The sequence below is a fragment of the Brachyhypopomus gauderio genome, unplaced genomic scaffold (genome assembly GCF_052324685.1).
Source record: "Brachyhypopomus gauderio isolate BG-103 unplaced genomic scaffold, BGAUD_0.2 sc78, whole genome shotgun sequence".
Taxonomy (NCBI): Eukaryota; Metazoa; Chordata; class Actinopteri; order Gymnotiformes; family Hypopomidae; genus Brachyhypopomus; species Brachyhypopomus gauderio.
In genome coordinates, this window is record NW_027506899.1 from 713,004 (window position 1) to 732,936 (window position 19,933).

The window sequence follows — 19,933 nt, forward strand, 5'->3', positions numbered from 1 at the left end:
AAAATTTGATCACATTAGTCCCGTACTATCGTCATTACATTGGCTGCTAGATTCCGTATTGACTATAAAAAACTTTTATTAACATATAAAACACTGCATGGCTTAGCTCCAGAGTATCTTAGTGAACTTATTGATCATTACAATCCAGCACGTTCACTTCGTTCACAGGACGCAGGCTTACTAACTGTTCCTAGGATCAAAAAGATCACAGCAGGTGGAAGAGCCTTTTCTTTTAAAGCTCCACAACTGTGGAATAATCTTCCTGCCTTTATTCGGGACTCAGACACAGTCTCAATGTTTAAAACTCAACTAAAGACTTATCTGTTTAGTTTGGCCTTTGAATAATCTGTTACATATTTACCACATCACATATCTTTCGTCTCCAAGGTTCACTTGGGGAGTAACACTGCAGTTGGAGCCTACAATTCCAGTATCATCGCTTCGACATGGAATGAAAACCTGGCGTTCATCATAAGACATTTACATTGACAATATCAACACCCAGAACTTTCATTCTAGTTACCTTATACTTAGCCTGATTGTGTGATTTATTTGTAACTTGTGTATTAGTCTGTATAATTTGTTTTTGTGTAATTTGTGTGTTAACGGGCCACCCAATGGGTGAACTGGGGATGGGGAACTATTCCCCATCATCTAGGGAGTTTTTCCTTGCCACTTTCGCCTTTGGCTTGCTCATTAGGGATTTGGACCCATAGTATTGTTAACCTTGTAAATCCTGTAAAGCACTTTGTGACAACATGTGTTGTGAAAAGCGCTATACAAATATATTTGATTTGATTTGATTTGTCTCTCTGACTGGTCTGTGAGAGAAATCAGGAATCAAACATGAATAGTGCATCGTGCTCACAGTACAATTACATGCTTTTATTTTGAAGACTTGTGCACATGATATTCATGTCTGCACTGATCCCAAGTTGTCTACACCCATGTTTCCTGCCCCCATGTTTCCTGGTTTTGTCTTGGTTCTTGATACTGTTTCGATGCCTGTTTCTGTCGTGGTACTAATCCCTGTTCCTGTGTTTGGAGTTGCTGTCACTTTGCCCGTCCCAGATGCAGCCTGTGTGTCTTCCATAACAGCAGACACGGCCCATGTGCTGCAACCTTATCTGAAGCTGGAAGATGTTAAAAGAGGCCCTACATGGTCCCTCAGTCCCACAGTCCTCCCAACATGTCCAGTGGGGTAGACTTGATGGTCCATGAGAGGCAGGTGCAGGTCCCTGCATGTTCTACACCTGAAGTTTATGATGGTGACCTGGAGAGCTGTGATGGTTTTCTCATTCGGTGTGAACTATTATACTGAACAGCCCCTCATGCAATACATGACCAACGTACTGCAGACCTGTCTAAAACACAGCTATCTCGACTTCAGATACCAGCCCCAAACAGTCTTCCACCATCTGAAGCAGGGAAGAACCCTGCAGTAGGAACCTGCAGTAGAACCCTGCTGTAGAACTCTGCAGTAGAACTCTGCAGTAGAACCCTGCAGTAGGAACCTGCAGTAGAACCCTGCAGTAGAACCCTGCAGTAGGAACCTGCAGTAGAACCCTGCAGTAGAACTCTGCAGTAGAACCCTGCAGTAGAACCCTGCAGTAGAACCCTGCTTCACCTCCCACAGGTCTTCTGTTCAGCAGTGGACTATGACTTGGTGTTCTACACCTTGTCTGCTGCTGCTTGGTGGAGTGAAGAGGCACTGATGGTCTTGTGCATGGAGGGTCTGTGAGGGGATCCTCAGACAGAAGAGTATGTGGGTGACTTGATTGATGACAGGCTTTCTTTTAGATCTCATAGAGGTAAAACTGGGGTTTCTTTATCACCACAGGACATATTTTACATTTTGCTGCCAGGAAAACAACGGCTGCTACCACCTTTCTGTCACGGTAGGCCGGGCCAACCCCACAGGGGAGTCACCCACATCACATTCCACTACACAACCACTCTCCCTTTCCAATTCACCTACCTACACCCTAATAACTGGCATCTGTCTCTCTCATCTGTCTCATGCTATGCATTCCTTGATCATAGAGGAGTGAGCCTGCCTGCGTTGTCTTCCGCTGTCTTCCTCCCATCTACCAAGTTACGGACTCTGCACATTAAGTGTCTGTATCTTTCGGCGGCCTTTGACACAGTCAATCATGAGATCCTCCTGTCCATCCTTTCAGGCCTTGGTATCACTGGCAATGCATGGCCGTGGTTTGCATCCTACCTGGAGGGTCGTTCCTACCAAGTAACATGGGGAGGATCAACATCCACGCCATGCAAACTCTCCACTGGAGTTCCACAAGGCTCAGTGCTGGGTCCACTTCTTTTTTCCCTTTATACCCGCTCACTGGGTGAGACAATTTCTGCACATGGCTTCTCTTATCAATGTTACACGGATGCTCTTCTTTTCCTTCCCACCTTCTGACACACAGGTTTCAGCTCGAATCTCTGCATGTCTAAAAGACATTGCCTCTTGGATGGCAGCTCACCACCTAAAGCTTAACCCAAGCAAGACAGAGATGCTGTACATCCCTGCAAGAGCCAGTCCTCATCGTGATCTCTCTATCTCATTTGAGAACACTGTGATCACTCCATCCATGGAAGCGCGTAGCCTTGGTGTAGTTGTCGACAATCAACTCTCCTTCACGGCCCACGTTAACACACGCTAACACAACACGATCATGCAGATTCACCCTTCACAACATTCGAAGGATTTGGCCATTTCTCTCTAGGGAGGCCACTCAGGTCCTTGTCCAGTCCCTTGTCATCTCAAGACTGGACTACTGCAACTGCCTCCTGGCTGGTCTTCCTGTGCATGCCATCAAACCCCTGCAACTGATCCAGAACGCTGCAGCTCGGCTGGTCTTCAACTTTCCCAAGTTCAGCCATGTCACTCCCTTGCTACGCTCCCTCCACTGGCTTCCGGTAGCTGCCCGCATCAAATATAAAACCCTGATGCTGGCCTACAAAGCAAAGAATGGTCCAGCTCCTCCTTACTTGATGGCCATGGCAAAACCCAGAAGCATACCTAGAGCCCTCCGCGCCTCAAGTATGACTCGTCTTGAGCCTCCATCATCCAGGACACATGGGAGACAAGCATCCAGACTTTTCTCTGTTCTGGCTCCAAGGTGGTGGAATGAACTTCCCTTGTGTGCTCGAACATCGGAGTCACTTGCTGTCTTCATACGCCGACTGAAGACCCACCTCTTTCAAGTGCACTTTACGTTATTATGCTTCGTCTATTGTGCTTTAGGGCGGCATGGTGGTGTGGTGGTTAGCACTGTCGCCTCACAGCAAGGTGGTCTGGGTTCGATTCTCGGTCTGGGCTGCTCTGTGTGGAGTTTGCATGTTCTCCCTGTGCCTGCGTGGGTTTTCTCCAGGTACTCCGGTTTCTTCCCAGAGTCCAAAGACATGCATGGTAGGTTAATTGCCTTTTCCCAGTGATGCTGGGATTGGCTCCAGCCCCCTGTGACCTCGACTAGCGGGATTAAGAGGTACAGACAATGGATGGATGTTTATGCAGTATTAGTTAGATTTTAGACAAGACAGCTGATCATTTTGGGTTTGTGATATGCACCAGGTTTACTTGGCTAATGAATGTACTTCATTATGAATGAAATGATAATGAATTAAATCCTTCATTTCTGAAAGGACCTTGATCGTGTTGAAATTAGGCAGCATAATTCACCCAGACCTTTTACCCACTCTGTACATCATGTATTTTTGGTTAATGACACTTATTAATCAAATATTTGCAATGAATGTAATTTGTTGTCCCCCATCTTAGCTTTAGAAAATCTTCTAGACAGTGTTATAGTTCACTCACATAGCTCTTCTACAGTTGGTGACAGCTGGGATGAGTCTCCTATAACCCTCCTCTGATGTGTTGTATTTATTCAGGTTCCACTCATTCCTCACATACTGTGAGTGGAGACGCAGGTAGGATACAGCTGAACACTGTGCAGGAGAAAGCTGCTTCTCTGAGAATGTAACTGGAATGAAACAGAAACAGTGGAAGGTTTTCAGATACTGATATTTCAGCGACTGACTCACAGATACTGATATCACCCAGTGACTGACTCACAGATACTGATATCACCCAGTGACTGGTTCACAGATACTGATATCACCCAGTTACTGACTCACAGATACTGATATCACCCAGTGACTGACTCACAGATACTGATATCACCCAGTGACTGGTTCACAGATACTGATATCACCCAGTGACTGGTTCACAGATACTGATATCACCCAGTGACTGACTCACAGATACTGATATCACCCAGTGACTGACTCACAGATACTGATATCACCCAGTGACTGGTTTACAGATACTGATATCACCCAGTGACTGGTTCACAGATACTGATATCACCCAGTGACTGGTTCACAGATACTGATATCACCCAGTGACTGACTCACAGATACTGATATCACCCAGTGACTGGTTCACAGATACTGATATCATCCAGTGACTGACTCACAGATACTGATATCACCCAGTGACTGACTCACAGATACTGATATCACCCAGTGACTGACTCACAGATACGGATATCACCCAGTGACTGACTCACAGATACTGATATCACCCAGTGACTGGTTCACAGATACTGATATCACCCAGTGACTGACTCACAGATACTGATATCACCCAGTGACTGACCCACAGATACACAGTAAAAAATGAAGTGTTAAATTAACACCTACAGAGTTGAATTTAACTCCGTTTCAGATAACATTTGGTCCCACTCCAAAACAGTGTTAACTTCACTCTATAGACAGTGTTAGATTTTCAGAGTAAATTTAACTAAAAATAGAGTTAATATTAACTCCAACATGTGTTGAAATATTTAACACTGTGATTTAATAACACGGATAGAGCAATATAATAACATTATATCAGAGTTACTTTAACTCTAAAAAAGGTAAAATATTTACACTTTATTGTGTAATTGCATTTAACCTTAATGGAGTTGCATTTAGTATTTGCTACATTTAATTGTAATAATTGGATCAAATTGCCCATTACTGTAATTATCTTCTAAAAACTGTCACGTTGAGGACCCCGGCCCCTCCCTTTTGGGCGTGTGTTTACGTACTGCGTCTGTGGATATTCCGTGGTGATGGCTATGTCATGTGATAATCCGTCTCACCTGTGAATCGTCTCGTAATCACGTGGGGTTAATGTGATTTGTCTATTTAATGTGCGCTCGCGCAGTGTCCTGTGCTCGTCGTTGTCTAAGTCTACACGTTGTGTGTACCTGTTTATTATTCGTGCGCCGATTGCGCAATAATTGTAAAAATAAAAGTGACGTCTGTCAAGACGAAATACGGATTCTGTGTCTCGTCCGTCTGTCGCCGCCCAGCGTCACAAAAACAAAAAACAATAACTCAAGATCCAAATAAACTCAAAGATACAAATAAACCTTGATTGATTGAAGATGAAAGTAATGCAGCATTTAATGACATAATAAAACACTGCACAAACATGTGCAAACATTGCTTATCCTGTGCCATTGGATACTAAAATAACTTAAAATAAATACATCAGTGACCAAATGAAAAATTACTAATTTACCAAAGAAAACAGTATGGGACAATCAACAGTGCGGTGTCATCTGTTTCATATGACCTTTGTATGTCAAAAGGCCTATGATAACACAGGCTATCAACATGAAAAAAACAAAAATCATGTTTTGACTTATTCACTTCAAATGCATGGAAATGTTCTCGAAAAGCTACAGTAATTAAAGGCACAGTGAGCAGCAACAATCTTTCATGTACTATCAGAACAGAATCAATTATATAAAACAGAGGCATTTCAGATTCGACTTTACCACAGATAACCAAGTTTGGGCGATAAACAAACCCATGATATTTAGCCCAACTCACTTTCAAAACCTGAGTGCTACTGGGCACCTGCATTTCCGTGGCAATTCCAGAACCTCCTTTTACCACATTCAAAGACACCATTTTTCCTGGACCCATGTCTAAACGTCTAAATGTTGTTGAGGACTGCCAACTGTTTGCCATGTGATTTTGATGTTTTTTTGCCAATGTTTTGGTAATGTTTTTAAATGATTTAAGTTGTTTTTTAAAAAAATTATGTTTGCCCTCATACCGCATACACCAACTATGAAGGACAGGTCCAATTTTTTGGATGCAGCGAGGGTAATGGATAAGAAAATGGTGTTTTGGTAAAAGTTTTTTCTGAGGAAACAACTGCTTGAACAGCTTATGATGTTCCACAATTAAGTGCTTCAAATAAACGCTCAGACCTTGAGATAACTTGGGTGAGAAAACAATGTTAACAATCTGGAGTAATAGAAGAAGAAGTTCCCAGTGTTTGTCGGTGGAAGTTAACAAATCTCCAAAGATGAGAGGAACATTCCTGAGTAAGCACCATGACTGCACTGCATTCAAGCCCAGATCATTAGAACTTTCACATAAATTTAAAGTTGCTGGTCTATTATTTTTTTCCATGAATCCATAATCAAAACTTTGTATTCGTAAATACAGTTCTCCTGATGTTATATGTCTTTCCTTCAAATAGACAAATAACAACTTTAATTCGTACTGGGCAACCCCTTCTAACACATCATGCATCACATCAACTGAGAAGTTCTCAGTTGTGTGAAAATACTGCAATGAGTTCAGCAAACATGAACTCTTTACACCAAAAACATGAGGAAGTGATGGATTCATTGTCATCTCTTGACAGTGAGCATTGTGAATTTCTTTTGTGCGCAGTACTATCTTAGGAGAATCTTCAGAAAATTCAGTTTGAAAGTCATGTTTTTCTGCTAAACAAAACCTGCAGCAGTACCTTGCATTGAAGGACTCCACCAGACCAAACAAACAATGTAAAGCCAGATTATCACCAGTAACTTGTACAACACTGCCACGAATATGACCACCATAAAATGGAATGTCAATACCATCACACTCCAAAATTTTAATGTCTTGAACAACAGGAGCAAGAATTGCATTAAAACCATACCTTTTAAGATCCTGAACATGAAACAAGGCACACAAGTGTATATTAGCTAGACAAGAATTCCATTTTGGAGAGAAGTTTCGCAAAGTAAAATATATACCACCCAATTTATGAATACCTCGCTTGGAACCAAGAGGGTTTGCCACCTCAAAATCATCATAGAAAATTTGGATTTGAAGAGTGTGTCTTTCTATTGAGAACAGAGGGTGACTTTTAAAAAAAGATCCATCACAAATATCTCCAAGTTTTGAGCTGTTGGGACATGTTGTTTGCAACATTTCTGGGGCATACTGGCTTTTAAATATTAACTGCAAAGTAGACAAAATTGGAACATACATGAATTTGTCTTGAACTACTTTTTGATCATATGTTCCAGTTTTTTTGTTTAGTCTTGTGTCAAATCTTGAGCCAATTACACATTCAACTGGTTCTACAGTTTCCCACTTGTCTGTTAAAAATTTAGATTGCTTGTATTCAGAATTTAGAACCATGAAAGGATTCTCTATCTCATCAAAACATGCTTCAATCTTTTTGCACATTTCAGGTTGTCTGTCATCATTACAGACAACCTTAATCACCTTTTCTTTAGCATGTTGATGAATATCTTGGACAATATCCTCCATAGAAATTACAACGGAATTCACTAAACTTTGACTAACTCCTGCTGTCTTCAGATCAGCTATTACAGATGCACAGCTATTAACAAGGTCAGGAAAAGAAGACAGCCCTGACTCGGACTCTACATTTTCAGCTGACACATCATCTATGGCATTACAAATGTTGAGGTCACTTTGAGAACTTGCAAAATCACCAATCTGTTCAATATCTAATAAACTGTTTACATGGCACTTGTTAAGATGCTTTCTGAAACCAGAAAAGCTACCAAAAGAACGTGAACATCCCACTTGACCACATTTAAGATAAAGTGTCCTTCCCGTACAGAGTCCATGAATAACCTTAAGATGTTTGACCAAGCTGTTCGGACTTCCATGGTCACTTTTACAAAGGAAACACCTCATATTTTAACTTTTGTTTAATGCAACATTCTGGCTCTTAACTCTGCAACTCGAGGAGTCTCCTTTGTTTCACCCATGTCAATGTTGTAGATAGTTGTTTGGACAAAAGTGAAAAAGTTGTTCAGGCAAGAACTGTAAGACGTACCGAAGACGAAATGTGCCTTAAAGAGTTCGTCAAAAGCTCCCACTGAAGCTGTTGCCTTGCATGGAAGTGCATATTTGTCGATCACAATGAAGTAGGCGTGAATGTTGTTCTTTGTGGGTCCCAGGGCAAGCAGATAGGGCTGACAGCTTACTTTGATGGTGTCTAGGTGCTGCTGCACACTGGTTCCAACCTATAATGGAAACAAATTGAAATGTTATATGACCAGTTTATTATTTCAAATATCCTTGCAGTGTGCATTACATTAGTGTTGTAATAACAACTTACCTTTTGAAATCTGATGAGCTGATCTACAGCTTGAGATGCAGACATCTTTCCGGGGCGTTTTTTTCCTTGTGCAGATGGTGGTAATAGATGCAACAACAGCATGATTGCAGACATGTCACTGTCCCAGGCTACTGATCAGTAAAGAATTGTCAAGTTGACATAATATCACAATTACATTAAAATGAGACATCAACAAAAAACCTGCACCATTACAAAAATAAATTGTGTACCTACAAGAAATATTAATGTCAAGATACAATAGCACACATACCATGCTCATCTTCATTAGCAGACTCAGCATTTTGCAATAAATCCAGTAGAACTGAGGTTGCTACAAGTCCATGGCTTTCCTCCATTATTTTTCTTTTAAAGGTTGTTGGCCACCTTTCCAGGAACTTGTTAGATGTTACCTCACCAAACAGAAGTCTGAAGTCTTGCTCTATCTGAAATGCAACAAACACAAACAAACTAAAATAAAAACAAACACGATTTCATGAGTGATCTCTGCAATGTAGTGATTAAAATAATTTAAATACCAGTCCTGGTGTGTCCAGGAACCGTGGGAAGACAGAAAAGACATCTGCTGATTTGTTTGCATCTTTAATCATTGCTTGGCGATAAGAGAAGGTAGTTTTCATCTTGGAACGGACAGTGCCTTCATCAGCAGAGTATCTCAAAACAGCAATGGCTGCTTCCATGTCCTCATCAGTTGGCACTTCATCACTGGTGAAGGGTTGTCGGCCACAACCTGGTCCACCAACTTCAGACAAAACAATGTGATAGCCTCTTGAATGCACAGTTCTCAGCTTATAATCTTATATTAATCATTAATATATTATTCATTATTGAACTTACTTTTGGGCGATTTGCATCCTGTGGCACCTCTTTCTTCTGCTGTTTTTCTTTGTATGGTCTTCAATCGCCAAGCCAGATATCCAGATCCACTTTCTGGATCATAGTAATGTTCCTAAATAAATAAAAATTAATGCATAACTGCATCTTTTACAAAATATTCAAGGTGGCAAAAGTGGAATGACGTTTGGGAAACCTAAGCAACAAAACAAAAGCGGCAATAAACCTCTATTTCATTTAGTACAAATATTTTAAGCATGTGAATTGAGAGAAATGAAAAATATCTGTACACTTTAAAACAATGAGATAATAGTTGCCAAACTATTTTAAAAAAGAGAAGTTGCATCACAGATTATGAAAAATTGTGAAAAATATTCTAAAGTTGCACAGAATGGCTGAATACATTAATATATTTACACATGAAAGTGTGAATATGTGATTAATATTGCACTTTTACTTACATATCCATGTTGGGAATATGGATCCTCCAGATAAGGAAACAGCCCAACTATTCCCTGTGCATACATCACCCTAACACTCTTCGGAGGAGATGTCCTGTAGGGAAGGTATATAAACTCAATCAAGCAAATTTAACTTCAAAAATAAAAATGATTACTAAATAGAAAAGACAAAATTTCTTCACCATAAACATATGTCCGTGCTTACCCATGTGTTTCTGTCATCTCAGCGGCAAGTATATTTATCATCTGTCTTCTGGTGGGATCTGTCAAGGTTTTGGTTTTTGCATACTCTTGCATAATTCGTTCACCACCAGGTTTCGATGCTAGGATTTTTTCAATCAACTTTGGATTGGAAGTAAAATTGGAAAATAATTAGCTCAAAAACAATCCCCATCCAAAAAATAAAATAAAATTAAATTAAATACCTACCGCTTTTGCCTCACAGTTTATTCGACATGGTCTTTTAGCTTGGCTACTTTCGCCAGTGGCTGCTTCTGCATCCGGGTCACAGGAAGTTACGGTTAGAATAATGGTGTCATCAGATCTTACAGATGATGAGGATGACTGAGAGGCGCCTGTGAATTCTAAAATATAAACATAACAGAAACATTCAGTAAAATGACATGGATTTAAAAAAAGTACAATACAGACATAAAGAAAACCTGTATCAAAGTACTTGGTTTTATAGTAGCTGTTCCACTTTATAATAACATTTTAGTTGTAGTAGTAATGATGCATGATTACCAAGTTCTTCATTAGCTAGAGTGACTCGAAAAGTTCCAGGTGACTCCTTTGCAATGTCTTCAAAGACTTCAGCATCAATTTCTGTGTCTGATTGGTCATACACCTTGATGTCTGGCAGTCTATCCTCTGGTATGTTAAATTTGGAATGCACTGTAAAAAAATACAAACATTTAATTCACAAAACGAGCACACTTATTTTAATTAACCTATAGTTTTAAAAACAATACTGATGCAAGAAAAAGACGGCAGTATCATATGGAGCCTTGATTTTAGACATATAAAACTGTAGAAACTTCATTGACACACCTTCTTTCAAGAAAGCCTCAAATGTGAGTTCGGGGAGCTTAACATATTTTTGCTCTCCCCCAAACCGAACACGTACTAACATGTTGAATCTGTAGAAAAAAAAACAATGAGTAACAATTAAACCAACGAAAATTTAACATTTAAGAGTTTAAGGTGGCACCTGCACTAACTGCTACCCCACGTAATGAGGAACAGCACAGCGAGATTATAAGTAAAGTACAGTGATCCTTCGATGCTTCACGCTTCAGTGGCTTCGCTGGTTTTCATAAGATATTAATGAATTCGATCGGCGGAAAATATATATATGGTAGCGTGTCGGCGGGAGTAAGAATGCCACGCAGGTTTTGCATAATCTTTCCAACACTTTTAGAGAGAAAGAGAAGTTATACATGCACTCAACTCCCTTGTTCTGACCTTTTTCATACACCGTTCAACCTAGGTCATCACTCCCTCAACACAGCCTGAATACGGTGTGCCTTACCAGTGCTAGATTAAACGCAAGTGACTACAGAACAAACCCGCAAATTTTATGTAGCATAAACGTGTGGGGAGGGTTTATAAAGCCTTAATATAGTGTATATATACTTCTTTACGATTTTCGGTTATCATTCGGATAAATGAGGGATTACTGTACATTTATTGGAGGATGATAACTGGTTGTATGTCCTCGATATGACTCTTGAACAAGCAAATATAGCTTACATTTGCTTACTTTTTATGTTTGAGTCGACAATAAAAATGAAGAAACTCGGAAATATTAATCAAATGTGTATTTTTTATTCCTTGACAAACAATTACAAAACTAAACTCATACCAACTGACAATCTATAGGTCTATATAGTAAGTAGCCTAAGCTCCGAATTGTTTATGCTAACTTCCAAGCAACCAACTAAAATTTAGAGCTAACTGGTAATTAAACTCTCACATTTCAGCATCACTAAACGGAAAGCTAACTTCATCTCTTATAGAAAAGAAATGCTACAATTTGTTGTTCGAAACACAGAAAAACACAGTACTTACTAGTTTTGCAGCTTGAAGCTCGAAGCAGCACCAAATAGACCACATTCAGCATTCAGGCGCGAATTTTACACTCTGAAGAGTAAAGGTTTTCATTGTACATATTATGAATTTAACACTTGGTTTTAACTCCACCTTTAGATTGCATTTACACTACATAGTGTAAAAAGTACTCATTCTGGATTTAAATAAGTTAACTCTGAAGTATTAACACTCCATTTTTTACTGTGTACTGATATCACCCAGTGACTGACGAACAGATACTGATATCACCCAGTGACTGACTCACAGATACTGATATCACCCAGTGACTGACCCACAGATACTGATATCACCCAGTGACTGACTCACAGATACTGATATCACCCAGTGACTGGTTTACAGATACTGATATCACCCAGTGACTGGTTTACAGATACTGATATCACCCAGTGACTGACGAACAGATACTGATATTACCCAGTGACTGACTCACAGCATCTGAAAGAAATCCGAAGTTTAGTCACTGGCCATCTAACATGCCTCCTGCGTTTCTGCGGTTATAAACACTGTATGTACCTACTGTCATGTCTGTGTATGCAATACTTGGGCAACACCACCAGAGGTCCCCAGAGTTCTAACACTAGTCATTTAGATATTTTCTTATTTAGAGTCTCTCTCTCTGTCTCTCACACACACACACACACACACACACACACACACACACACACACACACACACACACACACACACACACACACACACACCAGTGTCTCCTGTGCTGTGTACCATATCTGTTATTTGAACTTATGGTGCTCCTGCAGATCACCTGGACACCAGGGTCAAGGGATCAAACACGCACATATACACACACATATACACACACATATACACACTTACACATACACACACACACACACACACACACACACACACACACACACACACACACACACACACACACACACACACACACCAGTGTCTCCTGTGCTGTGTACCATATCTGTTATTTGAACTTATGGTGCTCCTGCAGATCACCTGGACACCAGGGTCAAGGGATCAAACACGCACATATACACACACATATACACACTTACACATACACACACACACACACACACACACACACACACACACACACACACTTACACATACACATACACACACACCACACATACGGGTTTGTGCTAACGGGCCGCCTAATGGAGGATGGGTTCCCTTTTGAGTTTTGGTCCTCCCGAGGTTTCTTCCTATTCCCCACCATCATAGGGAGTTTTACCGTGCCACTGTCGCCTTTGGCTTGCTCATTAGGGATCTGGAACCATACGTTTGTAAAGCTGCTTTGTGACAACGTGTGTTGTGAAAAGCGCTATACAAATAAATTCGACTTTGACACACATACATACACACACACTGTCATACTGACACATATATGTAAGAACAGGAACATATTATTTTACATATTTAAATGACATTTTTAATGTACCTTTCCAGGTGAAAGCTGCAAGTGCAATTAACAGAACACCAAAGACTGAGATGCAGATGACTGAGATCTTCCAGGCATGAAAACCTTTTCCTGAAATACGAACCATAAAAATATTAACAGCGAAACACCAAAAGACTGCAACTCCATTAAACACCTACTATAGATTTAAAACCATTAACAGCGAAACACCAAAGGACTGCAACTCCCTTATACACCTACTATAGATTTAAAAATATAATAAAATATTTATGAAAGCTCAAATATAAAAACAAGCTCAAAAAGCTTTAAACTGCATCTTAAAATTATAGTTTGATCTAAAGGGAATTATACAGGTATAATTTCACCCTGAACACAATGCTAAGTTTACAATCACTGATGGAGGTCATAACCCTTTATAATCTGTTATAACCCTACAAAACAAATACAGTATATATAAGATAACAACCTGGTATTTATCATGTATGATTTTAATACACATCTGTGTTTGTAAATGGATAAAAGGTGTGTGTGTGTGTGCGTGTGTGTGTGTGTGTGTGTGTGTGTGTGTGTGTGTGTGTGTGTGTGTGTGTGTGTGTGTGCGCGTGCGTGTCAGGACTGATGCTGTTTCTCCCTCTCACCACCAGAGGTCTCTATCTCTAGAGTTCTAGAGTCTCCACAGCTGTTCAGTATTTTGTTGATTGTTTTACCTACATACATCACCATTTACTTTTAATGTCTGCAGTAAAGTTGACAAGTTAAAAAATGTTATGACCCTATAATAATAATCATCATAAAAATAATAAAGAACTACAGTATTTGTTTAGTAAACATATTAAGTAATGAAAACAAGCTGAAATGATGGAGCTCTTACCTCTCACTTCAACATAAACAGTGATGTCACTGCCCCAACCAAAGGACTGAATGAAACACTTATAAACTCCCTCATCAGAAGGTTGGACTGCTGAGAGTTTCAATGAGGTGTTGCCTTTCTTTAGCTCTTCTTTAAACAGTCCTGTCCTCCCTCTGTAGGACTTTATCTGTTCTTCATTTCTGTCTTCATGATCTTCATAGAGATGCACTAGTGTTTGTCTCAGATACAGTCTGTACCACTCCACTCTCATATCGTCAGCACTGATGATGGGTTGGATAGAACAGGGCAGAACCAGGTCTTCACCAGCTACAGCAATAACAGGATCAGCTGGACCAACTAAATTTAAATGCACTGAAACAAGAAAAACAAAATCACAAGTCCATAAAAATTCTAAACATGGTTCTCCTTATCCAGTTTTCCCACTGTTCTCCCAGTGTAGCAGGTCAATCCCATAATGCACCACAGCAGAACTCCTGTACATCTGTCTGTCCAGATATTGAAAAAGATGGTTCTCACCTTCAACTGTGACCACCAGAGTGATGTCATCATACCAGGACCCTGATTTGATTAAACAGTTGTAACGTCCCTCATCAGAAGGTTGGACTGCTGAGAGTTTCAGTGAGGTGTTGCCTTTCTGTAGCTCTTCTTTAAACAGTCCTGTCCTCCCTCTGTAAGACTTTATCTGATCTCCATTTCTGTCTTCATGATCTTCATACAGATGCACAAGTCTGTTTACTTGAGTCAGATCTGGTCTGGTCCACTCCACTGTCATGTCCACAGCACTGATGTTGGGTTGTAGAGAACAAGGCAGAACCAGGTCTTCACCAAGACTAACAACAAGAGGAGAATCTGGGCCAACTACGCTCATATCCTCTGGAATGAAAACAATGATAAAATATAAAAATAAAATGTAATTAAATGCTACAATGATCTACTCTAACATTTCTTAAAAATATATTGATGTTCTTTATTCAGTGTATTTGTAACTGCCATATTCATGCACTCGATGTTCTGTAATAAAGTCAACATCCCCTGCCCATAAGACTGAACTATTGCTTAAGCAGAATTGTTGGTCACCATAACAGTCTCAGAGTGGATCATTTAGAATCTCCCTTGTGGACAAACAAGTGCCTGATTGGTCGGAATGCTTCATAATTGAAGGAAATGTGTTCTAGAATGTCAGAGAGAGATCAGCAGCAGAGCTGGGAATCAAATCTGATCCCTATAAGGTGTGTCTGTAATTATGAGCAGGGTTTGATTGATCTCCCTAATTACTCTCCAGCTTTCATACTGTCACTGTGTCTCTCTGTCCCTCTTTCTCATACACACGCAGACACACATAGCTTGTGCAGGACACACATACCTGATGTGATCTCCATGAAGACAGAGAGAGTCAGTGTTATCACACAGATAAACCTCATATCTGAAAGACAATTTTTGCCTTTTATTGCAGACAATATGAGTACAATTTTTATCTTTCACTCACAGAAGATTGAACGAACACTCACAGATGATTGAACACTCACCTATTAATCATGTCATTCACAACCGTCTCTCAAAACAATGTCAGTTCAATTGTACATGTTTAGATGTTTCTTACATGTGCTAAGACATTAGGGATTACATAAAGGCCCAGTTAACCTTCCTCAGCCAATAATAATAAACATCTACAGATACCATCATAGATGAACCACTTTGGAGTCCATCACATAGCATGTTTGTTATTGGTGTTGTTGGACACCCTACTTCTCCAGTGTTTTAATTTAAGCCTTCAAGATTTTCTGCCCACCTAATTATCCTCCAAACACCTAAGAAAAGAGACTAAAGTTTAAATACAAGTCAGCTTCTCAGAAACAGCCCAGTATTTAAAAAGACAACTAAAACCACATCTCACTTACATTTAGTAGGTTATGTGCTACAGCAGCATTTCTTCACACAAACACACTCACACCATCTCCATGTCTGTACTGCTGCTTCACACCAACACACACTCACACCATCTCCATGTCTGTACTGCTGCTTCACACCAACACACACTCACATCATCTCCATGTCAGTACTGCTGCTTCACACCAACACACACTCACATCATCTCCATGTCAGTACTGCTGCTTCACACCAACACACACTCACATCATCTCCATGTCAGTACTGCTGCTTCACACCAACACACACTCACATCATCTCCATGTCAGTACTGCTGCTTCACACCAACACACACTTACATCATCTCCATGTCTGTACTGCTGCTTCACACCAACACACACTCACACCATCTCCATGTCAGTACTGCTGCTTCACACCAACACACACTCACATCATCTCCATGTCAGTACTGCAGCTTCACACCAACACACACACACACATCATCTCCATGTCAGTACTGCTGCTTCACACCAACACACACTCACATCATCTCCATGTCAGTACTGCAGCTTCACACCAACACACACACACACACATCATCTCCATGTCAGTACTGCTGCTTCACACCAACACACACTCACATCATCTCCATGTCTGTACTGCTGCTTCACACCAACACACACTCACACCATCTCCATGTCAGTACTGCAGCTTCACACCAACACACACTCACACCATCTCCATGTCAGTACTGCAGCTTCACACCAACACACACACACACACATCATCTCCATGTCAGTACTGCTGCTTCACACCAACACACACTCACATCATCTCTGTCAGTACTGTAGCTTCACACCAACACACACTCACATCATCTCCATGTCAGTACTGCAGCTTCACACCAACACACACTCACATCATCTCCATGTCTGTACTGCTGCTTCACACCAACACACACTCACATCATTTCCATGTCAGTACTGTAGCTTCACACCAACACACACTCACATCATCTACATGTCAGTACTGCAGCTTCACACCAACACACACTCACATCATCTCCATGTCTGTACTGCTGCTTCACACCAACACACACTCACATCATCTCCATGTCTGTACTGCAGCTTCACATCAACACACACTCACATCATCTACATGTCAGTACTGCAGCTTCACACCAACACACACTCACATCATCTCTGTCAGTACTGCAGCTTCACACCAACACACACTCACATCATCTCCATGTCTGTACTGCTGCTTCACACCAACACACACTCACATCATCTCCATGTCTGTACTGCAGCTTCACACCAACACACACTCACATCATCTACATGTCAGTACTGCAGCTTCACACCAACACACACTCACATCATCTCTGTCAGTACTGTAGCTTCACACCAACACACACTCACATTATCTCCATGTCAGTACTGTAGCTTCACACCAACACACACTCACATCATCTCCATGTCTGTACTGCAGCTTCACACCAACACACACTCACATCATCTCCATGTCAGTACTGTAGCTTCACACCAACACAAACTCACATCATCTCCATGTCTGTACTGCAGCTTCACACAAACACACACTCACATCATCTCCATGTCAGTACTGCAGCTTCACACCAACACACACTCACATTATCTCCATGTCTGTACTGCTGCTTTACACCAACATACACTCACATCATCTACATGTCAGTACTGCAGCTTCACACCAACACACACTCACATCATCTCCATGTCAGTACTGCAGCTTCACACCAACACACACTCACATCATCTCCATATCAGTACTGCAGCTTCTCAGTCTAATATCTTTGTTACAGTATAATACACACCTGCACACACCTGTATACACACACACTCTCCACTCTACTATCTTCTCTCTCTACTCTCTCTAAACTGAATTATAATCCTTCTGCACTTTCATTTTCTTTGGAAAGAGACAAACCAGTCAGAGCACATTTCAATCACATATTAGATCAAGTACATCTGAAGTCAAATCATGTCTGTGTGTACATGAGTGTACCAAATTAATAATAAAAACAATTATCAGAATTTTTAAAATAGTGTTTGAGTATAATAATAAAGTGCTTGAGAATCATTAACAAACAGCACCTGTACACACACCTGAACACTCACAATCTCTGCTGATTTACACTCTCAAAACAATACCCACAAAAACAAACAATACTCACAAAACAAACAATACCAATCAATACTCACAAAAACAAACAATACTGACAAAACACTGAAACCCTGAAAAGCACAGCAACACACATGCAGCTTGCTCAGTGACAGATGAATCAGAGCGAGTGTACCTGCACGATCGATTTGCTTGTGTTTACTTTATTGGGTATAAAATCTAACATTATTTCTCTAGTTATAAGCTATAAAGTTAAGTGTGTCACTCCACAGTCTCTACCAAACCTTGTGGTAATATGAAACTGTATTGCTTTTAAAAATTATTTTTATTTTATTTTATTTCCATTGTGCATTTTAAACTTAAACCAATATATAATTAAATCATTATTATTTTTTACTACTAAAACACCAGCAATGTTCAATAAAGAGGAGTTTTTAGTTATTTGAGAAAACACACCATTAGAACAGTATTTTAATAAGAGTGGTAGAGTGATACTACTGTTATTAGGTGGAGCTGACAGGATATGGGAAGATGGATGTTATCACCAGTCACGAGAGCAAATGCAGTGTACAGTAGAGTAGAACTGTACTCACCTCTGAATGATTCTTTAGTGTGCAGTGCAGCTCCAGTGTTACTGATCCTCTTCTGTCCAGTCTGTCTCTATGAGCTCAGAGTTCAACTCCTCAAAGCAGGTTCCATACGCTGCTAATTAACCACAGCTTTTCTCAATACAACTCGGGTCTCTTGTTTTGGGAAGTGGTGCAATGAGGGGAAAGCAGTGTGTGTTTGTGTGTGTGTGGGGGGGGGGGGGGGGTAGGCCAGAAGAGTGATAAGGGGAGCTGGTTGGTAGCATTTGAAGATAAGTGAACTGCTACTGGTAATCATAACTTCTGCAGAAACAAGAAATCTTCTAACACATGTCCATGGGAGCAGATATAACATATACTGCTGAATCATTAGGGACATGTTCGTGCCTCAGACAAACATGATCTTCTTTAATTCTTACAGAATAAAACACTTTATATACACTGGGATGCTTAACTGTGTTATGGGAAACTTCATAATTAGGGTTCACACACACATAGTGTGGGAACCCTATTGTAATTGTTAGCGTTTTTAGGGTTCACACACACATAGTGTGGGAACCCTATTGTAATTGCTGGTATTTTTCTTATTTTTCTTATTCTTTTGCCCATTTTTTGACATAAAATGCATCGTGCAGCCTAGACCGTAATGCCTAGAAAACCCAATCTTGGCAAAAAGGTTCAGTTACCTCCAAGGACCAGATTCCCATACAGGGACCCCAAATTGGCCTGATGGTGGCGCTATAGCAGACCATATTGACTTTTTGTCCATATCTCCTACACCGTAGGTCCTAGAACCAAAATTCCAGTTCCTATGCATTCCTTGACTAAATTCAATAGGACAATTAATATACAACCATTAAGCTCCGCCCACTTAGATTTCGAGTTAATTTGCATAATGTGCAAAATCACACACATCTTTGAGCGCGAACTAGTCCCTGGATTTTTCACATACGTGCACATATGTGGTATCAAAACGTTCAGAAGAGTCTGAACTTTAAAATGTATCCAACAAAAATGCTAATTTCTTCACTACCTAGTCAGTATAAGCCAATCAAATGAGGGGGCGTAAATTCAATAGTAAATTTTGCACAAATGGAACTCTAACTTAAGAAAACTTGCATGTAATGAGATGGCACTTCACAGACAGCTTCCGTGTGAGGGTCTGGGGCAGCTCGC

General features: G+C 40.4%; 3 protein-coding genes across 4 annotated transcripts in view; all 3 read right to left on the reverse strand.

The window, feature by feature from the left end:
• Window positions 1–4,471, reverse strand: part of LOC143492533 (uncharacterized) — a 695,466-nt gene extending 690,995 nt beyond the window's left edge. The window contains exons 1-2 of the mRNA XM_076990860.1: window positions 4,426–4,471; window positions 3,827–3,992 (exon numbers count right to left, since the gene is read on the reverse strand). Coding sequence (XP_076846975.1) covers window positions 3,827–3,992; window positions 4,426–4,471 — 212 coding nt within the window. The remainder of the gene's footprint in view (window positions 1–3,826; window positions 3,993–4,425) is intronic.
• Window positions 4,472–5,481: 1,010 nt separating this feature from the next.
• Window positions 5,482–11,922, reverse strand: LOC143492538 (uncharacterized). 2 transcript variants are annotated; one of them, XM_076990865.1, is made up of 11 exons: window positions 11,833–11,922; window positions 10,813–10,901; window positions 10,507–10,656; window positions 10,192–10,346; window positions 9,968–10,104; window positions 9,763–9,856; window positions 9,305–9,416; window positions 8,986–9,209; window positions 8,721–8,892; window positions 8,450–8,577; window positions 5,482–8,354 (listed from the first exon to the last, which is right to left on the reverse strand). In XM_076990865.1, exons 2-11 carry the CDS (start codon window positions 10,892–10,894, stop codon window positions 8,037–8,039), a joined length of 1,572 nt encoding a protein of 523 aa, XP_076846980.1. In that variant the 5' UTR covers window positions 10,895–10,901; window positions 11,833–11,922; the 3' UTR covers window positions 5,482–8,036. The 2 variants fall into 2 exon arrangements, with proteins under 2 accessions (XP_076846980.1, XP_076846979.1); XM_076990864.1 differs by having other exon boundaries at window positions 8,450–8,580.
• Window positions 11,923–12,814: 892 nt separating this feature from the next.
• LOC143492534 (butyrophilin-like protein 2) lies at window positions 12,815–18,963 on the reverse strand. The gene is made up of 6 exons (XM_076990861.1): window positions 18,764–18,963; window positions 15,508–15,567; window positions 14,661–15,017; window positions 14,145–14,495; window positions 13,295–13,384; window positions 12,815–12,846 (listed from the first exon to the last, which is right to left on the reverse strand). Exons 2-6 carry the CDS (start codon window positions 15,563–15,565, stop codon window positions 12,815–12,817), a joined length of 888 nt encoding a protein of 295 aa, XP_076846976.1. The 5' UTR covers window positions 15,566–15,567; window positions 18,764–18,963.
• Between the last annotated feature and the right edge of the window lie 970 nt (window positions 18,964–19,933).